The 26,410-nt window shown below is 32.4% G+C and overlaps 1 protein-coding gene across 1 annotated transcript in view; it reads left to right on the forward strand.

The window, feature by feature from the left end:
• The window catches only part of LOC114349182 (LIRP), a 52,482-nt gene extending 27,283 nt beyond the window's left edge, over positions 1 to 25,199 (forward strand). The window contains exon 3 of the mRNA XM_028299570.2: positions 1 to 25,199. Coding sequence (XP_028155371.2) covers positions 1 to 224 — 224 coding nt within the window. The 3' untranslated portion in view covers positions 225 to 25,199.
• Positions 25,200 to 26,410: the final 1,211 nt, after the last annotated feature.

Consider the following 26,410-nt stretch of genomic DNA (forward strand, 5'->3'; position numbering starts at 1 on the left):
GGTTTCCACGTCCTGCACAATGGGATGGTATGTACGGCGACATGCCCATGCCCGACGAAAACCCCGAATTGGGCTTCCCCTACCAAAGCAAAGAAGAAGCTTCCACACTCATGGGAGGAAAACGAAGAAAAAAGCGGTGGGGAGTATACAACGAATGCTGCGAGAAGTCCTGTACCGTGGAAGAGCTGTCGTCCTATTGTGCTGCCGATGGCAAGAGGAGATAAAACTCGAGAGAAATGCAAACATTGTGATAATACGTTAAAATTTAGTATTAAGTTGAAAACTTAATATACAAATCGGTTACTGGTTCTTGAACAGTGAAGGAATCGGTAAGATTGCAAGTTTTTTTCTATGAAAAAATTAGAAAGCTACCGTCCAAGTAACGTTTGCGTTCCTATAAATTAATGCAGAGGATGTTTTGAAGAAAAGTGTAAAAATATTTATTTTAAAACGTTTTTATATACTTGGCTTGGTCTTTGTCACTATGTCACTATGTCCGGCAAATTTTGTAATCGATTTTAAACATACTTCTAGGCTACCTAGGCATCTAAAATTTTCAGAATAGCTCAGAACTAGTTAACAATGCAATATTTAACTGCTATTTTATGGATATATCGAGTTTTAAGGGAGATAAAGCTCTTTAAAAATGGCGTCTTGGAATTAGTTTTTCTTATATATCTTCAGAGCGCTTCTATTTAGAAAAACGAAAGCTAGTACGTTTATTTATCTTCCAAAGATAAATCGATTTCCTCAATTGCGACATTCTAGTACCAGTAATATGCGTCCGTTTTGAGTAGGTCAACGGTTAATTTATTGAATAACTTTTGTGTCTTAATTTTTAAGCATTTTTGGCATTTGATGATTCAATATATTATTTGTGGATATATCGCATACATTTGATCACGGCGATATAGAGGCCACACAATCTCAACAACGTTACCCATAGCCCAGTGATTCTCAACCTGTGGGGCGCGCCCCCCTAGGGGGGCGCGCTTTTAGCAGTGGGGGGCGTTAAAATATAAAAAAAAACGCCAAAACATTGACTAATTTACTAAAATCAAAGCAAAACAAAATTCTGACAAAATAAAAAATAAAATACACATGAACACTGATAAGGAGCTATACATAGTTATGAAGAGCACTGAATACTAAATCAGCAAGTTTAATGTAAATTAGTGACTTCCTTGGACCTGTTTTGCAGAGCAAAGCTTATCGAAACAGGGTGTAATATTAGAAATAGACGCTCTCAGTTCTTTCTCTATATTATTTAGCTGCGATTTATATTTGGTTTTTAAAGCAGCCGTCGCGGAAAATCCTGTTTCGCAAAGGTAGGATGGTGAAAACGATAATGGTATACGGAACGCTCTGGTTTTCAGTGCAGAAAACTCATCATTTACCCCTGCCCCAAATTCAAAGGGTGATTTATTAAACTGTTTCTTGATTTCGGCATTTGCCGTGAAGTTTATGAAGGTTTCTTCTTCTGCAGTAGAGAGCCCTTCAGGTGTAATTTGAAACGGATTCCTGACCCACTCATAACTATTAGCTAGTAGGTAGGTATTAATTGGTCGTCGGCAAAAAAGTATATTTTAAAATTTTTTGTCAGCAGTGCTAAATGATTTTCAATGCTTACAGAAACAACTTTCACATGTTGTTCTTCAACCTGGTAAGTTTTGCAAATATTTCAAAGTTTTTTGCTTTAAATTTCTGCTCCACAATTTCAATTTCCTACAAAAGCTTTAACTTTATCATTCGTATCAAATTATATGTGTATTGGCCCCTTAAATTTGTAAGTTCAAAATATTTAGTTTCTCGAATATGTCAACCAGGTAACTCAATTTCATCGTGAAACATCTTGGCTTCCGGTCTCTTCTCTTCTTCTAGAAAAATGGCGATATCATGTCTTAATTCAAAACAAGGTGTAAAAATTTCCTACGTGATAACCATCTTGCATTACAATAAAATAATAATGCTGAATGTACCACATCAATGTCTTTGCATCCAAGTACAGAAAAGATTCTAGTTTTCAAAGGTCTCATTTTTACGTATATAATTAACTATTGTTACAACCGTAGTTAGCACAATATTCAAGCCAGAGCTTCTCTGTGGATCATAGTGTGTCCATATACACATTGGAGACTTTTCTTTGGATATTCCGACGCAATTCTTCCACTCTATTTTTGCTTCATTTATATAGTCATTTAAGATAGCAAATAATGCATGCGACGTTGCTATCAACTCTATTGGTGTGCAGAAAAGTAGTTCTACTACTGATCTCCCATCACAAAATCGAACGTAGGCAATAAAATGAGCATCTTTGTTGCCACCGTTGCCTCATCAAGCTGAATCGCAAACAGCTTTTCACGCAACTTCCTGATTAGCTGATCCTGTACTGTACATCTTCAGTATTATCACCAATTCGACGGGCAACAATATCATGTGATAGAGGTATAAATTCCAATTTTTTGGCACAATTATCTCCAAACACGGTTTCTACAATTTGAATTGCAGTTGGTAATATAAGATATTCACCAATAGTGTTAGGCTTTTTAGATCTGGCTATTTGATATGAGAATTTATAAGAGGCAAGTAAAACTATTTCATTCACAGTCAAAGTTTTTATTAAAAATAATTTTTGCTTTTCACGTCATTTTAATTTTAACTCGAAGAATTTTTGGGGTTTGTTAATGTACTCACTATAAAGCGAGGGTGGGGGCGCGGTGAAAATAATTATGGAAAATTGGGTCGCAAATGGTAAAACGTTGAGAAACGCTGCCATAGCCCCATTAACTAGTCCTTTTTCGACATTAATGTTAGCTAGTAACATTATACTCTTGCGCCGACGAATACCTCCAACTCCTTTAGCAATCCACCTATAGAGGCCATAGGGGGAAAGGGATGGTATGGAGCATTGGAGCGTGGTGGAGTGATTCCTGTATGACACGAATTAATACACCTCGCTCCAATGAATTGTTGCACCCGGACGTCATTTTTAGGAGTGAGCAAGTCTCACAGACTGGGTTGAATCAAATGTCTTGTTTGTTTACTCAAAATGCCATATATCACCTCTAGGGGAGTGCATTTAGATTTTCACTTCGCAAAAAATCAAACAAGATCAAACTTTTTGTAATTTCATTAAGAAATGTTTAATAAACAACATATCAAAAAGTTCTACTCGAGAAGTGGGTGCTTCATTTTTTATTAATCAAATAAAGAGCGAAGTTAGATGTTTTTTTAAATAACTCCGAAAATATAATTTTTAGAAAAAACTGACTTGACCATTGAAAAATTCAGAAAATTTTACAAAAAAAAACTTATATAAAGATTTTTCTAAAATTAAATCTCTAGCTTCTGTAATTTTTTATTTATAACGCTAAAGTCACCCTTCACACACACATTGGCGCACTGTAAACTAGCGTTGGAAGAAGTTCACGGTTGAGTTTTTTTAATGTAGTTCTTTAACTAATGGATCAAAAGAAATTTTACAAATTGGACATGAAAGAAGATCAAATAAGCTATCTTATGGTTGTAATAAAAAGAAATAAAATGTATTGACATAAGTACGGTGTGGGCGGAAACTACATGAATTTTGTTTAAAAATGATTTAAAAATGTGTAACTAATACAATTTAACTTATAAAACTCTTAAATTTGCACAACTTACCTCTCAATTATCTTACTAAACGATGTTTCATTCAAAAAAAATCTCAAAAATTTAATTCAAATAATACGATGTCTCAAAAAACGTAATTTTTTAAAACTTCGTAGTTTTACAGAATTCCCATCATTTTAAGACGGTATTACTCAAGTTTGAATAAATCTAATACAATTTTTTTGATATCATTTTCAAGCTTAGGATGCAATCTTTAAAAAACACTGAATTATTTTAGTATAAAAATGAAATAAACAATTTCTTTTTGAGAAAACTAAGAAAGATAACAAAAATGTAATACAAAAACCGAAAATTACCAGCTGAAAAAATGTATATACAGAGTGATCAAAACTATTTTCTGTAAAACTTACCTAAAATACATTTAATAATAAGCTTCAACAATAATAAATGTTCAACAAAAAAATTTTTTTGGCTCTTATACAGTGTGTCTGCGTAACTTGGAACCTATTGATAACTTTTTTAATATCAGTTTTACGAAAAAAAGTTATTTTTTATAAAATACTCTTCATCGTATATAACATAAGATGCAACCATCAAATATCAAATTATGTTAATTTTGTACGAGGTATGTCAAAAAATATGAATTTCACTCAAGAGTAAAGTACCTTTATATTTCACAATATCGAAAAATTTTATAAAGAAAAGTTGTTTGGAATTAAAAACTATGTTCCAATATGTAATTATATCCTTCTAATCGAAAATTTGTTTTTTTTTTAAATATTGTTTCAAATTAATTATAACTAACATCATTAAATTTTTACTTATTATTTATGATAACTGTTTTATTATTAATTTTATGAAGAAAGTTATTCGTCATAAATAGCTGTGCATGATCTAACACTTAATATGCAAATATAAAATATTATATTTTATCAATATTGTTCTCATTGTTTCGGACAAGACTGTTTGAATTGTCCCGTTTGAAATGAACAAGAAATTGAAGAAAGCGAAGATGTCAGCGTAGTTGGAGGTGATATTGAAGAGATAGATTTTAAATAATTTGTTCTTTCTTTCTGATACATTTTAATTTTTAATATTATTGTGAAAATTATTTGGTTATCTTTTTTTTAAGAATGAAATTCCATATTTGTTTGATTGGATTCTACTTGTTTTTCATTTAAATATCCGCCATTTTGGATCCGCCATTTTGAAATTTAAATTTTTAATCTTTAATTCAGATTCAACAACCTGTTAAAAATAAAGACAATAAATGTTTTAGAAAAATGTTCTTTTTTATGTTCTTTTTAGAAAATCCGCATTTTGGATCCGCCATTTTATAGCTTATAATGTTAACATTTAAGTTAGGTTTATCAAAGCTCTCAAAAATAAATATATGTAGAAATAAATACATTTTGTAAAGAAATTATGATTTTACAACTATTTTTTAAGTTATCCGCCATTTTGGATCTGCCATTTTATAATTTAAATTATCAAAATTGGATTCAGGTTCAGCAACCTCTCAAAAATATCCACATATATGTAACCAAACACGTTTTATAAAAAAAATTCGGATTTTACAACTACTTTTTAAGGATTTTTAGGAAAAAATCCGCCATTTTGAATCCGCCATTTTGAATTTGCAAATTGTAATGTCAGATTCGGGTTCAGCATGATTAAAACTAACGTAAAAACATTTTTTATCAAAATAAAATGTTGAATTCAACCATATTCTTAACATTATTTATACAAAACAATTGTTATTGTTTAAACAATTAATAAACAATTAGCGGCGAAATTTGTGAGTAGAACTTTTTACTTTAACATATTTATAAACTAACAAAAAAAGTTTTAGAAAAATATAACCTTGTTTGATTTTTTCCGAAACATTGTATCTTTTAGTTCTAATTGCACTCCCCTACTCGTAGTGGATCTGGAATTCCAAATTAAATTTGAAAACCAAGTAGAAAATAGACAAAAAATTTGATGAAATATGTTTTGATGAATTAATAATTTCCAATATTTCCCTTAAAGTTGTGTGTTAAAGATTTTCTTTGATCTATATGAGTTTAAAGTCGATTACAAAATTCTTTTATGACATAGAAATTGAAAAACGTTTTATTATAAAAAGTTCTTTTTTATAAAAGTGTAATTATTTATTTGTAAGATACTAGATAAAGTTCTCATTTATTTGAGGATTTTGTCTTTTTGAAAAAAGGTTCTTGTGATAATAATTAGCGTTGCCTAGGCCATACCGTTCTGTTTTTTTTTCTGTTTCTATCGTTGCTTCAAATTTCTTAATCAAAGATAGGTATTTCTATTTTTGGTAAGATAGCCATTTTGTTATGTTGTAAGATGTATTTTTAGTTTTATTTATTTTTTATCTTTTCAAAAGTTGTTTATCTGTGGCATCATATTTTAACTTTTTAACCCGGGAACAGTCGCGCTCACTTTTGTCACGTTAGCAGTCGCGCGATTAGATTACATCTAACAATACGAATTTAAAATAAATTTATATTTTATAATATTTTTATTTACTTGTTATGTTAAAAATATCTATTTCTAACAATTTTAAAGCTAATTGGTTCTTACCAAAGCCATAAATTTCACAAAAAAAAATTAATTTTATTTTTAAATACCTACGCATTATTACAATCTTCCTTTGAGGCAATTACGAGTGGAAAGTTATGTTGCAAAATTTTCATTAAGTTATCACGGAAAAGCATTTTTTCTAACGGCGCGACTGTTCCCGGGTTAAGAATACTTGAAATATGTACCTACATATACAATGGATACAAAAAGTCATTCGGTGTTGTCCAGTGCCTATTTTCCACAGCATTCGGTCATTGAATAGTTTTTTTTTATTCATAAAACTCAGTGTTTACCCTTATTTTATCTGAAAGTACCAGCCAGTACACCAATGCGGCTCATATCACATTTTGATTGTAACTAACCCCGCCCCTATTAAGGGTTATATTGAAAAGTCGCCAAAAGCAGGCAGTATTCGAGTTTCAACATTCAATGAAACAGCACGTATATATAACCTTTTCTTTTCAACATTGTTATCTAGCTTCTAAGTGCATTTTTTACACTAAATACTAGAGTTTTTGCGATTTACCTACAACATGCTACTAAGTATTTAGTCCTTCGAGTCGGATTGGCACACTGGGTCGCAGTTTCAGTTAAATCATCATCATTTTCTTTGCCTTATCCCTACGCAGGGTCGGCTTCCCTAATGGTATTTCTCCACACAATTCTATCTTGGGTCATATCAATATTAATCCCCTCTACCGACATGTCCTGTCTAATCGTCTCCCCCCAGGTCTTCTTTGGTCTTCCTCTCCTACTTCTTCTAGGAATCTGAACTTCATCAATTCTTCGTATTGAGTGATTAACGTCTCGACGTTGAACATGACCAAACCATCTCAACCTATGCTTTCTCATTTTGGCATCAATTGGTGCCACACCTAGACTTCCCCTAATATACTCATTTTTAATTTTATCCTTTTTTATCGCTCCACTCATCCATCTAACCATTCTCATTTCCGCCACATGCATTCGTTGTTTCTCTTTCTTTTTCACTGCCTAACATTCAGTTCCGTACATCATACCCGGTCTTATGACTGTTTTATAGAATTTTCCCTTCAGCTTCATTGGAATTTTTCTATCACACAACACACCACTCGTTTCCTTCCACTTTATCCAGCCAGCCCTAATTCTACTGCATGCATCTCCATCATTGGTCGTAGTTTCAGATAAAATAAGCGTAAATACTCAGAGCTTTTGACATTCCCTTTTTCCAGGTTTTCCCTGGCTGTCTTCATTTCCTGACTTGCAGCGATATACATTCCATGATTTTCATTGGTAACTTTATTTTGTTAATCCTTTATACACGAGCATATTAATTGTCTCGTTTCTGTATCTGTTATAGGTTGTAGATGTCAAAAGTCTAGTTTTTCTTCACACACCTTTCATTATGTTGCGGCCTGAAACATCTGAAGATTTAATATATCGTTGCCGTCATTCTCGTCGATCTCTCAGAGATAAATCCAGCATTGATCATTCCATTGGATACTGTGAAGTTAAAACTGCTTGGGAATTTTTTGACAAAATTGGTTGAATCCAGTTGAACTAAAAATTTAACTAGGTGCCTCATGTATTCCAAAGATTTTGATAGTTTCATCTAATTAAAAAACTTAAACACTTTGTAATGATACATTATTTTTGGGATTTACATCAGGCAGGAAAATCTAGGATTGGCCAAGAATCAAAGACAATAATTCCTTACTCAAGGAGTTTGCCTCATTCTCTATAGTTGTGAGTCTGTATACATTTAGATAGAGCTACTGCTGTTGTACATCGCCATTGATAATATAATTAATGTCGTAGTTGTACACGAAACATTGACAAATAATGTATCATTACAAAATATCTGACGTGAAAATGTATACTCCTTGAACAAATATTTTGGTATATTCCACAAAATCTCTAATTTAATCTTGTCTTTAACGACCCTCTTTATTTTTGTCACATCAAGAACAAATTTTTTGGCAATGTGAAGTAAAGCCACAATAGAAACTGTATACTTCATTAGTTAAAATCACATAATATGACTATAATTATGTATTTCATGAAATTTCCAGTTTTCATGGTTCCATGACATCTCGTAACGGGATAGTTCGTCACGAATGGTAACGGATAATCCGTAACGCCATCAATTCGTAACGACGAAATTTCGTAACATCGACAGTTCGTACTAACACTATTCGTACCGGTATAATTCGTAACTCCAACATTTAGTTTTTTTTGCAAATTTAGAATTACGGAATGTATACAAGGAATGTACTTTGCATACTTTCCTACACTAAAAGTAATTGTACGTTTTTAAGACCACTTCTTTTTAAATATATTTTACATATATTTTTGCACATATTTTTGTAAATATGACAACTAAAGGATATTTTTTTTATTTTATATCCTGAATTATCAGTTTAAAGTATCTAGTAAACGACTGTTACGGTTAGATTATATTTATTTTAAGACACAATTTTCAAAATATTGTTCTCGAGGAAATATGAAATGTATTAAAAAGGTTTATCCTGATGCTGGTTCGTTAAATTGATAAACATAATTTCAGTTCCAACTGTAATAAAAGTTGATTTTCACGTTAACAAATATAAACAGAATAATTATATTTTGACGTTACGAATAGTTACAGTTACGAACTGTCGATGTTACGAACAGTCGCGTTACGAGGCGTCTTGTCACGAGTTTTTATATGGCCTAGCTTATCTATCAGCTACAGAGTTAAAACCTCTGCGTAAGTGGATGTGTTCTGAAGAAATTAGAAAATTTTCATTAGTGTTACATAAGATCCTAGGAACGATAATAAGAGCGTATTATTGGTTCCAAAACTTTACGGATATCCTTAAGACTTTTTTATGTTTCATCAAACCTTTCTCACAGCACTAACAAATTTTCTAAAAATATCCTGTACTATAATGCTTTCTGTTCCTATCAAGTATACACTAATTTAGCAATAGAACAATTATCGGGACAAGTATACTCGTCATTAAATATTTATATACAGTATTGGAAATATTTTTTCGTAACATAGGCACTTTCAATGCAATAAGTTAGATTCGTAATTTGCAATTCACCAGTGTAAATTTCAAAACAACGTCGCTGTGTTTCATATTTAATTCATTTGTTCGACTGCACCGAACTAAGATCTCAAATTTGCAATTAACCAGTGTAAATTTCAATATAACGTCGCAATGTTTTAAAATTAATTCATTTGTTCGACCGGAAACCCCTGTACCGCTGGCTATCGCACAAACTATGCAATCCAATGGGGCACCTCAGTTCAGTGCAGTCGAATAAATGAATTGAATACATTGAATACATTGGTTAATTGCAAATCAAAAGAATCTAACTTATTGCATTGAAAGTTCCTATGTTCCGAAAATAAATTTCCAATACTGTATAAATATAAATAAGATCAGAAGTGTAACTGGATTTTGTAGTTACATATTAGAGGCGACCATATAGCCTCTCTGAAGAGCTCTAATAGGGTGAAACGTACGTAAGGGGACGATGGTCACCTCTGATACAGAATGAAATATAAACTGTATTTCATTTTCTCCTAACATTCTCATATTTTGAGTACACGGAATCAACTTTTGTTGGAATTTTTACCTAGATGAATTGACGGAAGGTGTCTGCATATTGTAGGGTCTATATACTACATTAACGAAGGTTCAGGTATAAAGAAAAATAAATAAACCAAAAGAAGTTGGTAGGAAAAATAAGGCAACTAGAGACTTAAAATCGAAAGTAATAGTTGATATAAGGAATGTGAAAAAATACAAATATTTTGACTGAAAAATCTAACAGAATAAGTATGTTTTCAACTCAAAACAACCAGGAGCTTTTAAAGTTAGAATACTCCTGATTATTCGTAACGGGATTTATTATTAAAGAAGATCCACCTGATCTGTGAAAAATATAAACGAAATTCATTGAACCCATGATGTTAAACTTTTCTCTTCCTGTATATCAACTTTTCCTTAAAATTGAAGAAGGCCTTGTTAAGTCAGAACAGCTGTAGATCCTCTCTGGACGCCTAATATATTCGAATAGGGGCGTATAAATGGCTGACATATCAATAGTTTGGAAACGTCCTGTATAAATATAGGTATCAAAGACTAATAGTGCGTCATGGGATTTGGTCACCGATCTTTTTTGCATCTTTCACCCCATCTAATATGACTCAGGTTTCCAATTCTTATACGGTTGTACAAAAATTGGAAATCTAAATAGTAGGGCTAAAATCTATCAAGCCTTGTGACTTTTCGAAATCCTACTTGTTTTTATTTTTCCCTCAGTCAATTTTAGTTAGACAAAAATTTTTATTGAAAATAGTGGCAAGAGAATATTTTGACGAGTATACACTTAGACAAGGAAAGAGAGAGGACGAGTAATCCTTGACCAAAAGTGAAGCCAAACTGACACCAGAGATTTTGATCATCGACGTATCTTTGGGGTATTGTTATGCATTGAGTATTTAAAATAAAAACATGAAATGTATTTAAAATGAAGAATTTGTGTATGGTAAATGTTTTATTAAGTTGCTCATATTACGTACATATGTTTCAATACATACATATGTTTTTATTACGAATTTTAGATGATGATTTACTTTATTTTTTATGAAATTTTAACCTTCAACGAACACCCACCACTGGCAACCTATTGTTATTTTTGACGTGGCCGCCATGTTTCTGGTGACAAACAAACCAAAAACTGGCTTCACTTTTGGAACGTGTGTTTTAAATGAGTGTTACCCGTCCTCTCTTTTTTCCTTGTCTAAGAGTATACATATGTCTTCCTCAGTTAAAGGGTTAGAATTTTGTTAGTTACCTATATTTTAAAACCGCATATAGAAGGTGTTTACCGTCATTGTAATTAGGGTTCAACAGCTTGATTATACTAAACATTTCTAGTCTGTGTTACTACTATTGACAAAATTAGGAAGTTTTTTATTTTTATACAGCAAGACACTGCTAATCTTCTTTTGTGATATAAGTGTTGTAGCAAAGTCTAGTTACACGAAATTATTTGTCTGGTTTCTATTTGCGCTCTTTATCTAAAGTAAATGTATCAAATGTCACGATTAGTGTTCCTAAAGTAAAAAAGCGCTATGGTAACGTTAATTTGGAAACTAGAATGTAATTTGTAAACAACACGGTATTTATTATTTATTGCGAGAGATACTATATCTTTGGTAAAAATTGGTTACCTTGGATGATTTTAAGTTTATTTTAGTTTAAATTTAAAGATAATGGGTTAACAAATCTCAAACTACACGAGAAAATAGGCCACCCACACGATTGTTGTCCGGTTGTCCGACTGTTGTCCGATTTAAGTGATTTTTTTAACATCTTATAGTCTTATTTTCTAACAATATCGCTGTAATAATATTGTTGCTATAGTCCGTCCCACCTTGACTTTACAGTATAGGGAACATAGGCAATTCAGTCCTTATGAAAGTTTTCAGCCGGTGATGCCGATATTATCAAAAAGAATTTGTAATCGAACATTAGAGAGATTAAATTAAAACTGTTTTAGAAAGGCAATCTACAATTTTAGGATTCATAATATGCGTAATAACCATAATACACTCACCGGCACAAAATTCCGCCACCCATTTTTTTTTTAATTTTGACCATTTATAACTTTATTATTTGTGCTCCGATATTCATGATTCTTGCACCAGTTTGTAGGTACATGTATTGATGTCGTTTTTTATTATTTCAGTAACAAACATTTTTTGCTTAGATGGCATTATACGGGGGTAAATGGAAGCGTTGTATTTTCTCCTAACTTTAAAAATTCTGTGGAAAAATTGGAGGGCTGATTTTGTTTTATACTTCTTTTGTATTATCCTGGAGGTATTCCTAAGGTTTTGTTTTTTGAATTATCCAACTATCTCTTTTCTTGTAAGAGCTGTAAATAAAAACACTGCTTTGAAGGTTTTTTTTAATTAAAAATACCAAACGCACTAAAATTAACAAAATAAAACAAAATTAACAACAAAACAAAACAATTCAATAGCGCGTATGTCTACCTCTTGCAGCAACGACTGCTCGCAATCTGTTTGGCATCGAATAAAGCTGGTCAGTGCAAAAACATCAAAGTGATATTTTTTGCACAAAGGCAACAAAACAAAATTTAAGTTCTTGTGTTTCGTCCTACAAGAATTTTTATAATAGCGAAATCCAGATACTTATTAAAATTCAATCAATTTAACACCAGACTTGATGTTACCTTGATGCTAGATAATTTTTTTACTATTTGTTATTTCTTTGATATTAATTTCATAATACAATTTGTATAGATATTACAATATGGCCTATAAATTGTATTTTTCTTAGGTTTCCCCCAGAGTTGGACTTTTTGTAAGCTATCTATATAGGTTTTTTGCTTATCCGAATATTTAAAGAATCTTTATTTTCATATATTAAAATATTCACTAAATATCTCATCTTATAGATTTCAGCTTTTTCGTATTTTCTCGTGCAAACTGATCAAAGAAACATGATATATTTAACAATATGTAACTTAAGAGCGTGTATTAAAGTGTTTTTAAACTCTTAACATTTAAAGTGATGATTTTTTAACTGTTTACTCTTCTTTGTGTTTCTAATTAAATGTATTTCTATATTATCCTTTTTAAAATTTGCAATTATAAACAATGATGTTGACAATACTTGGAATATTAATCACAAAAATATTTTATAACTAAAACGTACATTTATATTCCTTTGGACTCACGATAAAAAAAAAATGATGCAAAAATTTTGAAATTTCAAGGAAAAATGTTGTAATCTCTATCTAATTGTAGATAAACAGTTTACAAATTTAACACAAGATTTCTGTACATTTAAATTTTAAATCTCATTTATTATTTTCACCGGATTCTAGTTGATGTAAAATAGTCCAAATAGACTATCAAGAATTGAAAACATATGTCAGTATTCTAGATATTTTTCTTATATTTTAATTTTGAACCCATTTTATTAACTTGTTTATATTTCTGTTATCTATTTGGATGGAATTTTATTATTTCTTTAAACCAACTTTCCTATGATAGGCCTGTATCCTGCGTACAAAAAAAGTTGATTAATAGCAAGCTGAAAATTTGTTAATAGCTTAACAGTGTCTAGTCGGACAAACTTTCATGTATGGGAACACTGGAACAGGGGAAGATTTAATTGTGGAACAGGTTAAAAATTTGGAACGTCAGACTACGGAAACGTCCATGTATTTTATCGCACAGAACTTCCAATTTATTTGTTACCCTTTCATTAAACTTTCACGCAAAAATCAGATTCGTATTTATCACCAACTGGGCGTTTTAATAAGTCCGACACGTAGAACATGTCAAATGACAGGAATTATATTGGTGATAAATAGCAGTCTGATTTTTGCATGAGAGTTTAATGAAAGGGTAACAAATCAATTGTCCGACAAAATGCATGGGGCGTTTTCGTAATCTGACGTTTCAAATTTTGAACCTGTTCCACAATTAAAACTTCCCCTGTTCCAGTGTTCCCATACATCAAAGCTTGTCCGACTAGACACCGTTAAGCTATTAACAAATTTTCAGCTTGCTATTAATCAATTTTTTTTGGTACGCGGGATCCATGCCTATAAGCTAAAGAACTGAAATAGTAATTGTAAACTAATATGTAAATTATCCAAAAAAACTAGAAAGCAAAATACACACACCGGCAAAATTAGCCGAACACGTTAAAAATGGGACATGTTTGATGTCTCGTATTTCATAAACCAGTGGTCCGATTTGAGTGATTCTTTTAGTATATTATAGCCTTATTATTTAAGAATATCGCTGGAATAATATTGTTGCTAGATAGTTAAATACCATTTTATACCGGGTGTACCAATCATACTGTGTTTTTTTCTTAATGTTTGGAACACCCTGTGGAATATTCTAGCACATGTAAAATATTTGAATTAATACTCGATTGTAGATTTAGGCTTGCTTAACATTCTCCTTTTCGATTCATTTACTTATGTGAGATAATAAAAAAGTTATGTGCGTTAACAACTATCCATGTTTTTCATCAATAAATCCTCATAGTAGGGGAGGAAATTTGCAGTTACTCGAGCGTTATGGGGACCTATTGGATGGTGAAGAGTATGTGCTAAAATCAGAAAAAGGTTAAGTTAAGTTTTCCATAAAGTGGGGGACTTTTCATTTTTTAATTTAATTTTCCATTTCAAACAATCATTTTCTCCGATTATAGCGCTATCTATCCATAATTCGAAAAAATATGTCGACTAAAAGTTGCTTATTTTTACGCAAAGAATCCAAATCTGCAATAAAAATTGGGGGCTCCTATTTAAGATTTTAAATTAAATCCCCCACCCCACCTCCGTGGGGGCTCGTGACACCCCACGGAGAGGGGTGGGGGGTAAATTAAAAATTATAAAACGAACTCTGCGATATTTTGCGAAATTAATATCAGATCGTAAAACTGCAAAATACATGTATTCAAAATTTTTCAAAAATCTACCAAATGGCAACAAACACGACCCCCCACGGAGGTGGGGTGGGGGTACATTAAAATATTAAATAGGAGCCCCCAATTTTTATTGCAGATTTGGATCCTTGACGTAAAAATAAGCTACTTTTATTCGCAACATTTTTTCCTATTATGGATAAATGGCGCTATAATCGGAAAAAACGATTGGTCGAAATGGAAAATTAAATTAAAAAATGGAGAGTCCCACACTTTATGGAAAACTTAACTTAACTTTTTTTGGTTGTAGCACCTACTCTTCACAATCCACTCCAGGTCCCAAGAATGCTCGAGTAATTGCAAATTTAGCATACTTTTCTCCCCTACTATGAGGATTTATTGATAAAAAACATGGCTAGTTGTTAAAACACATAACTTTTTTATTTTCCAACATAAGCAAATGAATCAAAAAATAAAATGTTAAGAAAGCATAATTCTACAATCGAGTTTTAATTTTAAAATTTTATATACGCTGGAATATTCCACAGTATGCTTTTTACACCCGGTATAAAATGACATTTACCTGTCTAGCAACAATATTATTACACCGATATTCTTAAATAATACGGCTATAACATACTAAAAGAATCACTCAAATCGGATCACTGGTTTATGAAATACGAGACATCAAACATGTCCCATCTTTAACGTGTTCGGCTAATTTTGCCGGTGTGTGTAGTTATTTATGAAACAGTTCGTGAAGTATGCTTTTTGCGAGCGAACGCGATGTTTAGCGTAAGTTCGCAAAAAGTACTTCACGCACAGTTTCATACAATATTTTTATCTACGATATACAAATTAAAAAACTGTAACTTTTCGTCACTGGAATTTATTTCTATTCTACAATTTTTAGAACTTTGACGTTTATAAAAATTCTAACTTATTTCAAACCACAAAACTGTCAAAACTTTTGTTGTAATTTATTACTCATTATGTCATCATCGTGACAACGCGAAAGTTGAGGATATTTTATTATATGAAAGTAGTGTGCCAAAAACAGTGCGAAAAAGTAAGTCCCATTTAAAATACATTGTTACTTCACGCACACTTTAAACCCTTCACGCACTGCTATTTATAATGACAGTTTTCACAAACTAAAAACTTATACATAATATGACATAGAGTAGATAAATAATTATTTAAATAAAAAAATTGAGAATGCGTTTTTAAGAATACCAAAAATTATAAAACAATTTATTATGTACCTAATATATAGTAATATGTTTCCAAATGTTTATTTGCTTTTTTGAACATCTACCAATATTGTTAAATATGGTACGTTTATTTTGAACATCTTTGTGCTTCTTTTTGCCTTAATGGTCGAACTTTACAAAAGGATACAACAAAGAAAAGTAAGACGACAGAGGGAATTCTAGATACGAAGAAAGAAAAAAGAAACTTAAAGAATAATGAAAGAGAATATAAAGAAGTAATCAATCGCATTAAACCGGCTCCTAAACGGTTCACCATGCGCCACGTCGACCAGTCGTTTGATATCTTACTTTGTTATCTGTTTGTGGATATAATAAGGGTGGTGGTTCGTCTAGCAGGGCGTTTTCTTGATTTCAGTCTGCCAGGATACAGTTCATGACCAAAAAGGGGTGGCGGTTGTCAGCCACCCCTTTGAAGATTTGTTTGGATCGTTTCGTGAATTCGTGGGCCGTTCTATGGGAGTCAGGATTCGTGAGGCCTAAAGCTTTATACAGCTTATCTAGAGGGGTTATTCTCATACAGCTTCTAATGAGCCTGCAAGGTTCTTTCATACTGAGATTTACTTTCTTAGCGTGAACAGAACTCTTCCATACCGGCAATGCGTATTCCCCCGTTGAGAAAAATAGCGCCTGGGCTGTTGATCTAAGTACTGTGGGTTTGGCGCCCCATTTGCTATTGCTAAGATTCCTTACAAGGTTGTTGTGCGCATCCACCATTTTCGGGTTTTTCATAGTTGAAAGAAGGTGGATGCGCAAAATAACCTTTTAAGCATATTATTACTGATATATTATAAACTCGGAAAATAGCAATCCTTGTTGTATTAGATGTTAATACATACAATGATAACATGGTTATACAACAGTCTCCAAGAATAAGCACTTATTTTCCATCCGTCAGTGATAGTTATCGTTATCAAATTTGGGTGATTTTCCACTTTCAATTTATTAATGTTTTAAATCTTTAGACAGCAACAGCTACATAGTCACAAATTTTTCGCGAAACTATGATTCACTATCAATCATTTTGCCTACATTCAAAGCCACTCATTTTGAAAGATGATAAATATATTATACAGGGTGTCCCGAAAAGATTGGTCATGAATTATACCATACATTCTGGGGTCAAAAATAGTTCGACTGAACCTAACTTACCTTAGTACAAATGTGCTTATAAAAAAGTTACAGTCCTTTGAAGTTACAAAATGAAAATCGATTTTTTTCAATATATCGAAAACTATTAGAGGTTTTTTATAGAAAATGGACATGTATCATTCTTATGGCAGGAATATCTTAAAACAAAATTATAGTGAAATTTGTCCACCCCATAAAAAATTTATGGGGATTTTGTTCCCTTAAACCCCCTCCCCCAAACTTTTGTGTACGTTCCAATTAATTCATTATTGTGGTATCATTAGTTAAACACAACGTTTTTAAAAAAATTTTGCCTCCTAGTATTTTTTCGATAAGCCAGTTTTTATCGAGATGCGGCTTCTTTTTCAATATATTTACGTAACAGTTTTATGGGGGTTTTGTTCCTTTAAACCCCCCAAATGTTTGTGTACATTCCAATTAAACTATTATTGCGGTACCATTAGTTAAACACAGTGTTTTTAAAACTTTTGCCTCTTAGTTTTTTTTTCATAAGTCATCTTTTATCGAGATGTAGCTTCTTTTTCAAAATATAAATAAAAATGGAAATTATAAATAAATTTTCAGATTATTAGCAGGTCTATAATCGTACTTAACAAATATGTGGTGGATTCGACAAATATTCAAAATATCTCGATAAACAGTGGCTTATCGAAAAAGTACTGAGAGGCAAAAAAGTTTTAAAAACATTGTGTTTAACTAATAGTGCCACAATAATAATTTAATGGGAACGTACACAAAAGTTTGAGGGGGTTTAAAGGAACAAAACCCCCATAAAATTTTTATGGGGTTCACAAATTTTACTTTAATTTTTTTTAAGATGTTGCTGCCATATAAATGTCACATGTCTATTTTCAATAAAAAATCTCTGAGAGTTTTCGATATATGAAAAAAAATCGATTTTCATTTTGTAACTTCAAAGGGCTGTAACTTTTTTTGTGTGCACTATTGTATATAGGTAAGTGAGGATCAATCAATCTATTTTGACCACAGAATCTTTGGTATAATGTATGACCAATCTTTTCGGGGCACCCTGTATATTGCAGATAGAATCACAAATAACTTTATTACCCATTTGCTTATTTTATTTGCACAAATCCGATTTTTTACAGAACTGGTTGTTTTTGTCCAATGTATAAAAAGTAGTACATGTTATTTGAAATATGCAGCCATATAACAGGCACGTGATACTAGGAACCACGCACACTTTTTCAATTAAACGAATTATCCAAGGTTTAAACTGATAACCTTTAGATTTTTGATCTTTATTGTTTATTTGCTTCGATGTTTTTAAAATTATCTAACAAATATCCAATTAGACAAATGTTAAAAAAATAGAGATATAGTGTTTGTTCGTGTTTATATGGTAGACGAAATGACCGTTAGACCTTAGTGATCTCTTAATTTTTGATTTTGCTACATCACCAATTTATTTGAATTAAACGGAATAATGTGGACAGTTTAGATACAAGGGCAAGAGATAAACACCAAACAGATCAACTTCATAAATTAATAATTTGTTATGTAAACATACAGCTGGGTAGGTAAACTTATTTATGTAGATAAATATTTGTTACCGTTTACTTTATACAGTGTGTTCCAACAGAAACCAAGAGTACTGCCCCGCGTTAACTCCCCGATTTTTTTAAATAGCAAGTGTGGTAGAGTGGCACATCATTTGAAAGGAATTATTTTTCTCTACACGACACTCTATTTTATTTTATTTTCGGAATAACTTTGAAGATAATTTTGGATTTAACTAATTTATTGGTTGAACATTTTTAATAACAACAAACATAAAAGTTCATCAAACTAACCAATTAAATGTTCCAAACAACCTCCTATGACCTCCATATAATAATACAGTCTATTTCAAAGCCTCTTCGTATATTTGCAAATACCTCAATATTATAATATCGAGATTGGATATTTAATCAGGCATTAGCCGCTAGGTAGGTTGTTACGCGAGTGGTCGCGCATGAGATTTTCTCTCACATATCCAACTTTTGCCTTTCTTTACAAAATTTTTCAAAAAAGATGAGGTTTGATCAACGTTAAAGCCATTTGCTTTAAAAAGACACGACGTTTTTCTGTTTTATTATTATTATCTTTATATAAAATGTGACTATTGATGCCGCCAATATTTAACATTGAAAAATATATGGTAAGTGACCATCTACAACTAACCCGTGAAACAGAATACAGTAGAACCTCGATTATCCGTCTCTCCATTAACCGTCACCTCTGGTAACCGTCAGGGTCCATAAAGTCAATTTGCCACCAAAGACAATTCTCATTTTGGACAATGCACGTGCCCATCCTGAAGCCGGTATGCTGCAAAATGATGATGGAAATATCACATGCTCTTTTCTGCCAGCCAATACAACATCATTGATACAACCAATGGATCAATTGAATAACGCTGAAAAGAGCATGGATTAAATAAATATGGCCTGCATTAACTGAAGATGAAAATGCCCCCGTGACATCTGAGCGTGATGCAGTAACAAATGAAGTTAAGGTTGAATCAACTGTTTTGTTTTCGTTGTCTAAAGATGACATAAATGAATGGTTAATTTGTGATGAGGACGGAAATAGCTATCGATTGCTGACAAATGATGAAATGGCAACAGAGGCGGATGAAACAGATTCAGAAGCTGACACAGACTTGGAATTTGACGGTGGCGATGTCGATCATGATATTGCAACTGACAACGATTTGCGTAAAGAAGCTAGAGAAGCTGCACCGCACATAAAACAATTCATATAGTGGTATTCTCGACAAGAAGGAGTAACAAATGAAGTTAAGGTTGAATCAACTGTTTTGTTTTCGTTGTCTAAAGATGACATAAATGAATGGTTAATTTGTAATGAGGACGGAAATAGCTATCGATTGCTGACAAATGATGAAATGGCAACAGAGGCGGATGAAACAGATTCAGAAGCTGACACAGACTTGGAATTTGACGGTGGCGATGTCGATCATGATATTGCAACTGACAACGATTTGCGTAAAGAAGCTAGAGAAGCTGCACCGCACATGAAACAATTCATATAGTGGTATTCTCGACAAGAAGGAGCCAATACAGTAGATAAAGAAATACAGCCGTTTCGAAATGTGAAAAAACAGTAAATCAAACAAAGATTTCAAAATATTTTAAACCAAATTGATTCGATTGTACGAACACAAATCCCGCTTATATTGTCAAACAAAACATACAAATATAAAATTGAGAGTTGTACTATGAATTTTTAATTTTTTTTAAATTTTCTGTTAACCGTCTTTTCGATTATCCGTCATACCCTAGGTCCGGTGCCCTGACGGATAATCGAGGTTCCACTGTATAGGAATTTCCTATCATCGACCACATCCACGGCGCCTTTTATTACATCATAAAAGGATATTATTTTAGGTTTTAAGGGGAAAAATAACATTAATTTTTATACACAGTTGGAGACGCTGGTGGTCGCTTGATGAGAGAATCTCTCACATGAAACACACTGACTCAACAATATGGTGATACTAAGTAAACTGAGTCACTATCTGAGCGGACGAGTCTATTAGATTGTCGAGGGAGGATAGTTAGGAGACTAGAAGGAACTACAGCGCGTATAATTTCCCAGAAAAAAAGTTGTGCGCAATTTTCTGAAACCGTGAGAGAAAATCTCATATAGCGACCACTGGCGGGTTAACCAATAAATTAGTTAAATCCAAAATTATCTTTAAAGTTATTCGGTAAATTAAAAAAAAAATAGAGTGTCGCGTAGAGCAAAAAATTATCTTTCAAATGATGTGCCACTCGACCACAATTGTTATTTAAAAAACGGGGGTCTATGCGGGGCAGTAGGGGGTTTCATTTGGGGGAATAAATTTTGCATGAAAATTCGTCCCTATTTCAGTAAAATTTGACGTGTTTTTTTTATTTTGAAAAAACTCTTGGTTTCTGAGTTTCTGGGGGGTCAAGATTTTTTTATTTTTGTTGTCCAGGTTTCACATCCATAAAACAAAACGGACCAGACGTAGCACTTTAAAGGATCCCCCAAACCGACGCGAAACTTTTGCGACGCGAATTTTTCGTTGCGGAACATTCGCAGGCGAAACCGTAGCGGACAAGGCTTTCCCACATTGGCGCGGAACCTGACGCGACTGTTCGCCATACAAATATGAACAAATTATAATTTTAGGACGGTCTTTTCATCTCCGGATAACTAATTAACGAGAAGTTTATCTGACAGATATTTAATAAAACTGTCAGATAAACTTCCCGATAACTACATAGTTACCCGGACCACAATGGAAATAACGGCAACCGCATTGCTGACCAGCTATCTAGGAAGGCAGTAGGCGTAAGAGTTTTAGGCCTGCCGATCTTTTTGGCTGGTCAATTACAACAATCTAGGAAATTGCCAAAATGTTACTCCCGCACGCAAACCGTGAAAAGATGGGAACAAGGGCCTGAATGTAGACTTGTAAGGGAACACTAAAGAACCTTGAGAGGTCAGCATCAGAAAACTACTTGAGAATGACCAGGAAAAACCTACGCTTGACAGTTGGTTTTTTAACTGATATTATCTTTATTGATGTTATTATTTTTATTTCATAATCTTTAATCAAATATTATTTCTGAGAATGGATGACTAGTTCATGAAAATTCATGCATTTTTACTAATTTAAAATATTCATTTTAATTCAATCATTTTCTCCTAATTCTAACCCTATACTATCCTAGATTTTATCCTTTTTTCTTATATTTTTCTAATCTTTACTTAAATCATATATTATAGGATATTGTTTCACAATTTCAATGAGTTTTTCTGTAACAGACATTTTAATTCACGCGAAACTACAACGGCAGCGGAAAAAACCGTGCATGCAGCGTTCCATGAAAACAACGCTGATCTACCGCGACCGTTGCGGACACCGCCCCACCTAGTGTGAACACGCTCATAAGTCGCCGTGCCTATCGATTCGCCGCGATTCCGCGTAGGTTGTGGCTGCGAAAGTTTCGCGTTGGTTTGGGGGATCCTTAATACTCCTAGACGCAAGGTCAATCCTAGACTTCTACTGCACAATAAAGAACGCCTGTTAATAAAGCTTTTTCGTGGAATTTCTATTCTAGTCGAAGTTTATTCTTCTGTTTCAACCCTACAGTCGATCCAGCTATCCAGATATATAAAATGATTCTAGGATTTTGTTATCTGATTTTGGTGCTGAGTCTTCGATATCAACTTTTCCGAGCACCATCCATTTTGTTGTTTTTGCGTTGATTGGTAAGCCGTTTTCAGTGCATTTGTTTTTTACAGCGTTCAACAGGGTTTGAAAGTCTTCTAGACTCTCTACCATTATGGCGGTGTCATCTGCGTATCTGATGTTATTAATAATTTTACCACCGATTTTAATACCTTCGCGACGTATATTTAACGTTATCTCAAGTATATTGGTTCAGTGTAGGCATTAAATAACATCGGTGACATAACGAATCCCTGTCTGAGACCACGCTTAATAGAAACTTTAGCTGAAACCTCTTGATCGCCCTCATATGTGTCGTATTTTTCTCGTTTTTGGATTTTTTGTATTTTTTCTGGCGCCCTTGCAGAATCCAAACTGCATATCCTCTATATCAATGTCAAGATACTGATGTATACGTTTTTATACTTAAATAATATATTATCTCCTGATTGATATATTATTATTAAAAAAACTTTATCAAAAGGTACATATGTGCTCCGTTTCTAGTAATTTCTTCTTCTCTAAAGGCAACTATTATTATTAACCAGTGTTGTCTTAAAGAAGTAGAATATTTTTTTTAAGTTTCATAGACATAATCAAAAAATACTGCTACTCTCACACAAAATAATGTTTCTGTATACAGTGTGACAAAGCCAAATGGAATAAATTCATTATTTCATAAACTGGCGAGTTTAAGGAAAAATCCCGAAACAGGTCGATTTTTATTTTTAAATTAGGATTTTTTGGCATATATATCATACTAGTGACGTCATCCATCACGGCGTGATGACGCAATCGATATTTTTAAATGAGAATAGGGATCGTATGCTAGCTTATTTGAAAGGTTATTCACTTCTTTATTCAATAATAATATAAACATTAACATAATTTTTTATACAAGGTATAAAAAAAATTAAATTAAACGAATTCACACAGAAAGAAGACTATATGTAATTTATTTAATTCAAAATACATTTTACTGCTCTCAGAAATCAGAAAAAAATGTTTATTTCAAAATAAACATCGCTTTTCGCATAAATTTAATGTTTAAATTGCCAAGAGGCAGGTGGATCTATTTTAATTCTCTTTTCTCAGCTCTCATTGTGTTATCCAAAATGTCCACGTAAATTAAGTAAATTTTTGTGATATTGTATTAAATTAGGTAGATTGATAATTATAGCTAGTAAAGATTATGAGGTTATTTTTTGTTATTAATTTCGCTAATTCTAGATATTTCTAGGCATTTGGGTATTTTAAATATGTTAAATTTCATTTTAATTATCAAGGGTTAGTTGTGATAAAATATTCAATGGCTAAATGAAAATTAAAATATTACGTAACGATTTTTTATTTATTTTTATGAGAGACTATCATTTCCATATCATTAGATTGCGATTTATTTTTATTAAAACCTATCATTTCAATATCACTAGATTGTGTACTTTTTGATTACTTTTTAATTTCTACTTAACGATTATCATTAATAGACCAGGCTGTATCGTTGCCCCCGTTAGGTAAATTAAACTGATTCGTTTTTTTTTGGACAAACTTACTCAAAAAGAGGTGCCAAGAGGTGCCGCGGTCGAAAAAATTTTTAAACAATTTTTTTTATCAAATTCAAAAAATCAATTTTTTCACTTCGTACAATTTATAGACCATTTGGGTGATTATGAGCAAAAAAGGTCTCGTGATTTTTCTCTAAAATTGATTGTTGTCGAGTTATACGCGATTTAAAATTTGACAAACGCGAAAATGGCCATTTTCACAGCTTAATAATTCGGTTAAAAATTATTAACTAAGTCAAAAAGTGACTAAATAAAAGTTTAAAGCCCCCCTAAATGAGATCCTGAAGAAATTTGTTTGATTAATTTATTACTAAGCTGTTATTTTTAATTATCATCAATGAGCGCTAACAGCGTGTTGAAGCGGCCGTCAATAGGGCTTTTCATCGGTTGTTATTTGTTTCGAGCTTCTGTCATATGTTATATAATCTGTGTATAATATTAATATACACGGATTATCCGACATATGGCAGAAGCTCGAAACAAATGACTGTGAATGAAAAGCCCTATGTGAGTGCGAAAGAGATGCACCATTCCGTCACTCCATTGGTGCATCCAACAGCGCCGAACACGTTGTTAGCGCTCATTGATGATAATTAAAAATAACAGCTTAGTAATAAATTAATCAAACAAATTTCTTCAAGATCATCATGTAGGAGGGCTTTAAACTTTTATTTAGTCACTTTTTGACTTTCATAATAATAATTTTTAACAGAGTTATTAAGCCTTGAAAATGGCTTTGTCGCGTTTCTCAAATTTTAAATCGCGTACAACTTGACAACAATCAATTTTAGAGAAAAATCACAAGAGACCTTTTTTGCTCATAATGACCCAGATAATCTAAAAAAAATGTACGAAGTGAAAAAATTGATTTCTTAAATTTGTTTAAAAAAAAAAATTTAAACAATTTTCCGACCACGGCTACTCCCGGCACCCTGTGGATTTGTTATAAAGATCTATTTTTGAGTAAGTTTGTGCAAAGAAACGAATCGGAATAATTTACCTTGCGGGGCGCCGATATAGTCTGGTCTATAACATACGATATGCCCAGTGAATATATAGTATTGACTAGATAAGATTATTATGTAAAAAAATAACCTCATCTTTCACCTTCCTAGTAAAAAGGCGGTTTATTAAATTGTAGATATTTTTTTAAATAAAGACAAATGGTAGAGAACCTATTTTTAGTGACTTTTGTGATGTTCTGAACTGCCTTTTAGCCTATGGAAAGTTTCTAAAGAAGTAATTGTGTTGTTAAAAATCGACTTTTTGTTAATTATTTTAAAAATTTATTTACAAGAAAAAATTGAAAATAAAACACCTACGACAGTAATTACATAATCTTTTATTTTTAAGATCTCCTTTAAATCCAAAAAATCTCCAAAAATATGGATATTCGTACTTATTTTAGTAACATTGTTATTAAGGTTTTAGAGGTACCTACAGTGTAAGTTTCATATGATAGAGAAAGTCACACATCACCTTCATTCACTAGAAAACTCAGAATTTTAGAAAATGTCACATACCTCCTTCTTCCACTTAGGTCTTCAATTATCTATACTCTACCTACTACTATTATCTATAATCTATACTATACTCTACTCATCAGACACGAGAGAGAGTGGTAATTGGACCAGGAGCAATAAAGAAAAAGGAAACATATTTGCTATATCTTGAAAACACACTCAAACCTAAAGCAGCGTTTAGACGCCGCTAAATGTGAGCAATTTATCGTAACGATTGAGTTGTTTCAATTTATAATCAGTCGCGACAATATATCGTATTTCAAACCCTGTAAGTGTTGATTGTGAATTACCAGACATTAATCGCAATCTTTTGAGTAAAGATCAACAGTATCTTCTAGACATAAGTTGTTCGATAAAGTCAGCCAACTGCCCTGTGGACTTATTTGTTCGAAAACCGGGTCCACTTTCCCACTCTCGATGGTTGACTACAGCTAACACAGTTTTGAGAATGTTTGTAAGTGTGGAAACGCCTTCAGTTGAACATAAATTGTTAGTATTCTTCATTCAACCATACATGCCTGTACGGTTTAAAATAAAGAACAGCAAATACATAACAGATGGACCTGAACACGTTTTTGAGGCTAACAAATCAACCAGATTTTTACCAGAGAATTTGATTAAAGTAGTTGATCCTGTATTCGAAAGAAATGCATTTTTCCCACCCAGAAAATTTGCTACTGAGGATGATAGTTGATGAAAGGAAGCACATAAGAGAATAAGGATTCCGAAGAATAATCAAAGCAAGGATGTTAGCTACAAAAACAGGAACAATTAGGGTTTTTCGACCTCCAAAAGTCAACTTTCATGCGACTGACTATACTGTCCAATTAATTGATTGGAACACCACTGAAATTACACCACCACCACTGTTACGGAGAATCTCTGATTATAAAGATTGGGCTAAAACACCCGAGGATTGGAACTTTGGAAAATTTCCATTTCATACTCAAGCCGTGGAATGCTGCGTCAAGTTAGTGACTGAAGCATCTAAAAAAGTCGTCGGTGCTAAGGAACGAGA

Source organism: Diabrotica virgifera, chromosome 3 (genome assembly GCF_917563875.1).
Source record: "Diabrotica virgifera virgifera chromosome 3, PGI_DIABVI_V3a".
Lineage (NCBI taxonomy): Eukaryota > Metazoa > Arthropoda > Insecta > Coleoptera > Chrysomelidae > Diabrotica > Diabrotica virgifera.